Source organism: Buteo buteo, chromosome 7 (assembly GCF_964188355.1).
Source record: "Buteo buteo chromosome 7, bButBut1.hap1.1, whole genome shotgun sequence".
Classification (NCBI taxonomy): Eukaryota; Metazoa; Chordata; class Aves; order Accipitriformes; family Accipitridae; genus Buteo; species Buteo buteo.
Window position 1 is genome coordinate 40041961 of NC_134177.1, and position 9318 is coordinate 40051278.

Consider the following 9318-nt stretch of genomic DNA (forward strand, 5'->3'; position numbering starts at 1 on the left):
TGCATTGCGAGGTGAACGCGCAGCTCAGAAGAAATACGAGGGGAGTGAAATGCACTTTGGGACCAAGCCCCCTCACCTGGGGACCTCCTATAATCCAGCTGAGCCTCCTGCACAGCCTCCAAGGACCCACCATAAGCAAGACAGAAAGCTACACTCACCCCATGCTGTCTGAGAGTTGTTACTTACACTGATTGCATTTTGGGGAGGTCTGGGACTTCCTCCTTTTTCTTGCGGAAGAAGAACCAGTAAGTAAAAAGCCCAACGATGAGTGAGATGAGAAACAGGTCCATCATGCTGAAGGCAGAGTCTTGCTGTGCGCTGCTGTCAGGAGGGGAGATGTTCGGTTCCATGCCAGCATCCCCCATGATGGTCAAAGGCACTGCAAGCAAAGAAAAACAAATGAACACCAGCAGTCACACAGTGCCACAGAAGACCAGAAGAGCATTAGGGGCCACTCAGAGTATGCTTCTTCACTGTACGTTTAGTCCTAGGAGCACAAGGCAGCCCAACTCTTTGGAGAAAGGCTTTACACCACAATACTGCAAGATCCTTTTGCATCCCAAGGTATCTCGCTGTCCCACCAAGCTTTTCCCTTCCTGTTGCACCCATGCTGATCCATTAGAAGTGATTTCTGCTCTCCCTTTGCCAGCACCATTGGAGCAGCCCCACATTCCAGCCAGGGAGCCCAACCTGGCTCCTACTAACACCCCAGCAAAACTGAACAGGGACTCATGGCCAGCCTTTACTAAAGCCCTTACTCACCACAGAGCCCATGGGGTGTTACTGGGGGAAGACCTCACTCCTCCAGTCACTCCACAGATCTGGGGCTTTCTCCCTCCTTTCCACAAGGTGATATGATGCCCCAGATCTACTGCTGTGCTTAGTAACCACAGAGCAAAACTGTGGCATGGTAATTCTGTGAGCATCCCCACATTAGGTCATTACAACACAAATTATGAATACTTTTAATTGATTATACACCTCCACATGCGGATTGGATTTACTATCTATTTACTATTCTTTTTGGGCCGACGACCTCCCAGTCCTCTCCACTATCTTCCCCAGTTTAACTTCCATCTCCTCGAATTACTCCTTTCCACTTGCCAAGGCAAGAGTTTAAGTGACTTGTGACTTGCCTATGGCCATACCCAGAGTCCACGGTAGTGCGAGGATAAGCACCCAGCCCTGAAGTGCCTGACTAGCCCTATGACCCCTGTCCTTCCCCTGGGGAGCCACCCATCACTCACCCCTTCCTGCTGCTCTGCCAAAGCTCTGAACTTCTCTGACCCTAGTCCAGATTGCAAGATTATCTTCCCAATACACAAGGGCGCACTCTGTCCAAGCAAACAGATAATCAACTCAAAACTTGATTTGTAAGGGCAAAGTGACTCTCTTCTTGTACTTGGGCATCCTGCCAACCCAGGAGACCATGGACATTTGAACTTGCACACAGAAAACTGACTCAGAGCTGCGGGGGTGCCACTGGAGAGAAAGGACACGTCCCATGGCTGAGCCAGGCAGGGAGAGTTAACCTGTTCAGCAAACGTGTGCCTGCTGGAGAAAAGCTCCCTGACAGCTTTCCTGGGGGGCTGAAAGAGAAGCAGCAAACTCCAAGCTGTGCCTGGGCTGAGAAAGAAAACTGACTGAAGTTTAAGGTTATGCTAATGCATTCACAAGTTGGGAAGAAGAGGGAAGGTGATGCTTAGGGAACGCTAACAAGGGAGACCAGGTCTTCAGCAAAGAAGAACCTCTTGTTGTTACTCCTACAAAGAAAAAGTTCAGCTCTGGAGAACAGAAAGTACTCTGCCACAGGCCACCAGCTATAAAAGGCAGCTCTGCAGAGTGTAGGGAGAAGTCCACAGACACCTGGCAGTAATCGTGGGTGGGCTCCTGGGTACTTTTGCAGCCCAACTAGTTCTCAACCCCACAAGAAGTTTAATTTGGTGAAGAACTTGGCAAGTGACTATAGTACGAAGGGTACTAAAACACCACGCATTAGGTTGCCAGAGATGACGCTAAGCAGGGAGTTGGAAGAAAAATGTGAGCGATGAGACTGCAGACAAGGAAATTGCCCATTCCTCTCCATCAGGCAGGTCACCCTGTCCTCCCTCCTTGCAGACAGGCTTTCCATCACTGGATCTCAGAGCCAGGCAAGAGCTGTGTGTTATTTCTGTACAACTGTAGACTAAACTGTTAGTTAAAGCCTCCACAACTGGAGCTTAGTTGCCAAAAAGGCACAGCTCCCAGCAGGGTGCCTCACCTCCTCCTTATTCAGTTCCAGTAAATCACCAAGGAGCTGGTCTGGCAACTGACACCAAGGAAATGCACCAGTAGGGGGAAAAATGTTGCTGGTTTGTTGCCTTCACTCCCAGTGAAACCTCAGAAGTTTTAATTGCAAGCTCTTCTCCTTGTCACTGCCACCCCAGCTCATCTGTAGGAAGATCTCAATCAAAAACTGCCAGATGACCCATCCTCTCACACACAGTTTTGATTCTTGCTGTCTCATCACTTGAATTGCTCATTAAGTCTTGGGGCAAAGAACCTGAGGGCTGCTGGTCAATGCTTCCCCAGGGAGCCTCAGCTGCTGCTCATGCACAGCACGGCCCCAACTCTTCTGCAAAGAGATGGAGGAAGCAGTGCCCGAACACAGGCAGTAGGCTGCCTCGATAAACATCTCCAACACTGCAAGGTGCATTTTTTTCAGTGCCAGCTTCCATTGCCCAAATTAGATGAGGGTGACCGGTTCCACTTATACAGGGCAGCGATGGCCACGTCAGTAAGTTTAACCTCAGCAACAGCCTTTCTTTCACCCACTTTCCTTGACAAGCCCTTTCCCATGGTACATAAGGTAATGACAAACCTTTGCTCAGAGGAAGCCATGAAAAAAACCAAGGCTGGAGACCACACTAATCTGGTTTGGGGCAGCAGATGCATACCTTCCCTTCTGAGCACCAAATCTAGCACTCACAGCAGCCCAGCCCTAGGAAAGCCTCTTTGCACAAAGCACAGCAGTATCTCTTGTAATAAACTGCATGGGGAGGAGAGTTTCAAGCTAGACACATCTTTGGTGAGTGGCAGCCAGCCCAGGGTGGAACGCATATAGGCTGCATATGCTTGGCCCCACAGCAATTCCCCTCCCAGCTGCCAATAGCTCAGACATGGATATTTGCCAGCTGCCCTTACACAGGACGAGAGAATGAGTTCCTGGGCTCATCAGCAAAGTGAGGGCTATGTCTCCAGCAGCAATTATTGCCATGCCCAAAGCAGCAGAGCTTCTGGCCTCCCGGAGCAGAGGGGACAAGCAGCAGCCACAAAGGGTTTTGCTTTTTGAAGCCTCGGGAGGTGGTTTGCTCTCCCAAGCAGTGATGCCTTGGAAAGACGCATCCTCAGGAATGAAGCTCCCAGGAATGCAGCATGGGCAGATGCAGGGGAGGAAGCCATACTATCTCCTGGCCTTCACCACACTGCAGCTCTCCAGCATTTCAAAGGGGAACCCTACAGCTGTAGCAGCAGCCAGACCACCCACTAACTCCCCACACCCATAGCCAGAGGGAAGAGCACCATTTCTGGAGGCTTATGGGTCTGGTGCATGGACCAGAGTCTTGGCTTGGTCTCCCCTCTCCAATCACAAGTCTCCATAGCATAAAGGTTATATACTGACCTCTAACTCTGGAAGGAAGGACAGTTGTTCTCTAGTGATGGAACCAAAGACACAAGAACTGTTTTAACTTTGATAATGGGCTCCATCTGGTCCTGGACATTTAGTTATTCAAGTCCTATATCATAGCTACAGGTTCTTCTTTTTGCTCCCCACCCTTAGGAAAAGGTTTGCTTAGATATATCAAGAGAAAGGCAAAGGATGTGGAATTAGACCTCACACTTTTTTTAAAGGGCTGTCATAACTCAGGAACTATATAACTCACTTCACCTAGCACAGGAAGATTATTCCTCAATTTATCTCAGTCTGACCTAGTTGGGTGTAACAATTATTTTCCACAAGTTCACAGCAATTCATTTTCAAATACATGTCCTTTTCTAACTTCCAGTGAAAAGAAACCTGACTCTTATTTAGAATTTAGCTATCCTGGAAATCCTGCAGTCTCTGGAAGGACCCTGATAGAACCAGATCAGGGTTTTAAAGGGGAAAAGAAATTTATGATGCAGAAGTAAAAGTTCCCCTGACACTAGTTTCAAAGGTAGTTACTTTATGCCCATTGTTTATTATGTCTTCAATCAAGACAAGACAGACCTCCATTTCCCCTTTTTTCTTTCTTTCTTTTTTTTTTTTTAAATCATGGCTGCAGTTCCTGGATCCTTGTTTATGCACACAGTATCTGGTGTAAAGCAACCAGTCTCAGCCGAGATGTGAGGCATCTATGTCACACAGAAAAGTCACAACATTTTGAAAGATTGCAATCAAGCAATGCTATATTTTAGCACAGCTTTTCAGCTTCTGAATGCAGCTTCTAAACCTGGGAAGTTCCTTCATTTGCAATCATTCAAATCACTGGGGACCCTTTCTGCACATCTCCATGCTGCCAAACAGATGCACTTCCTTCTCATATTAAAAACCATATTCCTATGTCTCATGCACATCTCAAGCAAAGGACTGGAAGCACTGTCAGTGTCAGGTATCCTCAAATTCCCCACATTTTCCACGTGGACAAAAGGTGCTATCACATCATAGCATTAAAAAAATTAAAATATAAATAAAAATAGTATCACAACAAACAAGATGGGATTGGGGAGTGCCCTAAAAGCCAAGTGATCAGCAACCCGAAGAGATCCTTCTTTCCCCTCTCTTGCACACAGCCAATGGCAGCATTAGGAGATGGTGGAGCAGATGCCCCCAAAAGCACGCTGCAGCCCTCAACTCCAACTGGCATGCACAGCATCATAGTCATGAAACATGGCTGGGAGGTCTCCCTTTCTGCCAAACACAAGGACGTTTCTCCGAGTCACATTGCAGCATCTTCTAGTGACCAAAAAAAGCCTTGTCTCTGAAGCTAAGTTGTCGATCTGGGCAGGATGTTGGCTCTTTGAGTTGAAGTAGCCTTTTATTTATAAAATGCCTGGGATGAGTTCAAGTATCTCAGGACAGTTTGGCTTTCCGGTCCCAGATCAGGACTGCAGCCTGTGACTCTTGCTCCAAAAATGAGTGACCTAGCCCTGTGCCATCATAACTACGTCACAACCCACAGCACCAGCCCTGCTCACATGAGAGGGAAAGGAGAAGGAAGACTGCTGACCAAGCACAGGCCCGGGTTGCTCACTGCTCCCACCTCCAATAACCCGATCCCCAGGCTCCAGCTGGGGGTACACAACCTGTAGCACCAAGAAGCCCCCGAGTTCAGCTCAACACAGCAGAGAGGGCTCCCCACAATCCCTGCACACCCACACAGTGATAGGCGCAAATCCTGCTGTGCCCTACGGACTCTGCCTGCCCTGGCATGGGGCAGTACAGAGGCTGTACCATCTCCCATGGCCCTGAGCTTATTGAAACAGCCAGTTTTCCTAATGGGAACCAAGCGGCAGCAGCGCTCTTTGGACACCTGCAGATAAACACAGAAGCTGCAGGCAGAAGCTCTATTTTGCAGTATGTGCACACAAAAATCTGTGACAACCGAGTCAAATGAGGAATCGAGTAACATAAACGCATGCAATGCCATTAGCCACTGTCACCCAACCCTCGCACCAATGCCAGGCACCGTTCAAAGGATGCTCAGCATGGCGCAGGCAGCCAAGCCTTCCCCAGCCCACAGCAAGGTCCAGGCTGTCTCAGACAGATGCTAGCAGGGACACCAGGTAGCCAGTCTGAAGTCAAACCATGCCTGCAGGAACGAGTTCGCCACACATTGTGCAGCAACACCATCACGCCGCCAACACAAGCCCCGGAGTCCCCAGTTCCTCCATGCTAGCCACCCCGTTCACACCCAGCAAGGACACTTACCAAAGGACTGCCTTCTGGTTTCTTGTAAACGGGAATCCATGCAAGTCACCACCACATCTAACAGCAGCGCACACTCAAAAAGCCACCGGTTCTTTCGGACTGGCTTTCTCAAGTCAGACTCCCAGTAAAAGCCCCGCACAGCCGCACCAGGGAAGGGGACAAAGGGGCACTGCTGGCAGAGTCAACCTGGCGGAGCACTCTTCTTGCTCTCTGCAGCCACATGATGATGACCCTCGTGTCACTGACTCAGCATTTGCATTGCATTAGCAAACAAAGCGGAAACACAGCTGTGTCGATTTCTAGCACTGGAAGCTCTGCACAGCTGGGGATGTCAGCATTACCACAAGACCTGCCACAGCCATCTTTCTGATTGAGAGGGACCAACCTGAATTCCCTAGGTGCAGGAGGGTGTCCATGACCAGACCCCCCTCCCCACCACATGCCTGGCCTGCCCCTGGGATCACCCTTTCTCTCGTGCTGACCATCCTTCCGCGGCATGGCACATGGCACAACACATATCAGGGACATGACCAGCCTCAAGAAGAAGTCTTACAAAAAAAACCCTACAGTTTTAAACCAGAGATCAGTTATTTCCACTGGCATCATGGCACAGCCCCAAAAGACAGCTTCAGGACAGAGGGGAGAGACAGCATGGAAATGAGCAGCCAAAGCAAATGGAAACCCCTTCTTTTTATACAGCATTGACCTGCAGCCCGAGCTTTAGAAACAATGGCAAAATAAACAGAAACTAACTTAAAAACCAGCTAAAACACCTGGGAGGAAAAAAACCAAAAACCACTCTGCAGCCCTCTCGCAGGTCCCTATTCCCACGGCATCTGCAAAGCTCATTGAGAGCTTGCACAGACGGCGGCACCGAAAGGAAGCCGCAGCAAGCCCCCATCGCTCCGTGCAGTGGTGGCAGTGGAGAAGGAAGGGACTTGCTTACAAACAGGAATGCAGTCTTGTGACCAGCAAAGGGTTTTCTTCTTTCACCCACTAAAGAAAGAAGACAGACGGGTTACTGACTTGTGTCAGGAAGAGGAGCCCCACAGACACAAGCCTGCAAGGAAGGATGAGGGTCAGCAGCAAGCAGAAAAAGAGCAGGGCTGTAGTGGAGATGGCATTTCTGTGCCCAGTCTCTTCTGAATCTCACTGCAGTGAAGACTTTCCTGCATGTTAGTGTGTGGTATTAGGCCAGGAGACCCTTGGGGCAAAACTAGATTTCTCTCGTTCCTCTTCGGGTATGAATGCAACCGATTAGAATAAGAAATTCTGTTTACATCAGCCTGTGCCAGTTACTGGCCTGAACAAGTCTCAAATTAGCTCTTTTTCCCTTCCTTTTCAGTAAAAGGAGACCTGGCAAGAAAAGTGGTCCTTTCCAAAACAAAAGCGGACCACTGAAGCTGGCACTCAGATCCAGGTTATTTAACATTGCCTTCAACAGCCCTTGGATTAGCCTTTTCTCTGCAGCTCTGCTGCGCAGAGATCGCGTTTCCTCTCAGTACGAGGCCTTTGGTCCGCCCAGATGAGTGGCCGTGCTTGGTCTGGTCTGCACAGGCTCCCTGCTTTGGGTGGGACCACACTACAGGCGAGTTCCTGGGCTCCTGGGGGCTGCGCTGGGGAGAGCAGGCATGGTGGGAGACCTCACAGCTTCCTCGCTCCATCAGCCTCAGCTTGAGCGCCAGTATTGGGGCTCGCTGTGAAACAGGGCGGCCACTGCACATGGTGAGCCAAAGGCATGCTTTCCTCATCACAGCGATAACAAGCGGTGATCCAGGGCTGACTTTCACCAGTGCCCACAACAACAAGGTTTAGCTTTCACTACGCATGAAGGCTCACTACGCCTAGCACTTCTGTATCACACATATGTAAAAAAACATCCCAGCACATCCCACAACTTCCCATTAACCACCATCAGCTCAGTAAAGAAGGGTGGAAAGCAGCAGTCTCTTTTTCACGCAATACTGGGAAAGTGACGCTCCGTGGGCCTCTTGTCACTTCCAGCAACTCGGAACCCCCCACCTAAACAGAGGACTTGGCTGCAGCAGCACCTCGAGCAGGGGTAAAAAACACACACACAACTCAAAGCTGGTTTTTTGGTGAAAGAGAACAAATTACTCTCACTGTGCAAGGTCTCTTCTAGCCAGACCTTGACACACCGGCTCAGACGTCGGCAGAACTTCTATTTTAGGCATGAGACACACGCGGAGCGTGCATCAGTCAGTCTGGAGCTTGAAACACGGCATATTTGAGCTTTCACTGTCACACTTGCATGTTATTTTTTTTTTGGCCAATAGGTCCTTATTCAAGGACAGCAGAGCAGCTGTAAAAGCAAGGAAGAGAACAACAAGAGGAATGGTTTTACTGAGGCAGAAAGCAACTCTACGCTATGGGTATACCAAGGTAGGGCTATGTGGTAAGCCCAGTACACCTAACAAAAGGACTTAAAGTATTATCCAACACAAAAATGAATTCAAACTTGCCAAGTTGCCTCAAAAGAAAGCAACCCAGAATTACTGAATTTGCACACTTCCTTTCACCAGATAAAAGTCTGTCTCTCAACCTTTAAACAAGGATGTGGGGCATCTCACCAGCTTAGGCACCTGAACACCTTCATTCATGGAGATTAACATGAGCCAGCACAAAAAAAACAAGTGTTCAAGATTACAGGATAAACAAAACCTGAGAATGGCAGGTAAACTGAACCCTCTGCTAATACTGTTCCCTACCCTCCCCTCCCAAGGAGGGACAAATTTAGAGCACCACGCTTCAGGCATTGTTTGAGAGAGGAACAGGGGTCTCAACACCACCAATATTCAGGAATTGGGACAAGTCTGCAGGAGTTTTAGACCACCTTATTACCAACTACCATAGGCACTACTCAGTCAAACCAACAGCTCAGAGGGCTATGCTGCAAAACCTCAGGAGCAACCCATTCAGGCATGCATTTTGCATGGTTCAGCTCCTGCTGAAGATGTTTTTTTAAGATCAAGAGGGAAATATGGTATTTTTTCAGCAGCCTCTGCTGCCACAGGTGGAAGTTCACTTTCCCCAAACAGGCCATTTGCTTAGCCCCTGCCTGCATTTGTTGAGGGTTTGGGTGACAAGCCATGATTTTGCCTGCAGCCACTACAGGGAGGGGAGCACTATGGACAGGTTTGGCAGCCACAGACTTTGACCTCTTCCATCAGGAAGAGTTTGGACAGCAAAACCCTCTAACGCCCTTTTCATCTGGAAGGTTTCCATTGAAACTGACAGCTGGAAAAGCATCAGAGACACATGGTTAAACAGATCCTGCAAAGGTTTAAGAACTGTAAAGACCTCCAATCAGAGCAGTATGTTTTGGGGATTTATTCATTTAAAGAAAA

At 48.9% G+C, this 9318-nt stretch overlaps 1 protein-coding gene across 1 annotated transcript in view; it reads right to left on the bottom strand.

The window, feature by feature from the left end:
• POR (cytochrome p450 oxidoreductase) overlaps positions 1 to 9318 on the bottom strand; it is a 31485-nt gene that overhangs the window by 18048 nt on the left and 4119 nt on the right. Inside the window, exon 2 of the mRNA XM_075032541.1 lies at positions 187 to 379. Within this exon, the coding sequence (XP_074888642.1) occupies positions 187 to 365 (179 nt within the window). The 5' untranslated portion in view covers positions 366 to 379. The remainder of the gene's footprint in view (positions 1 to 186; positions 380 to 9318) is intronic.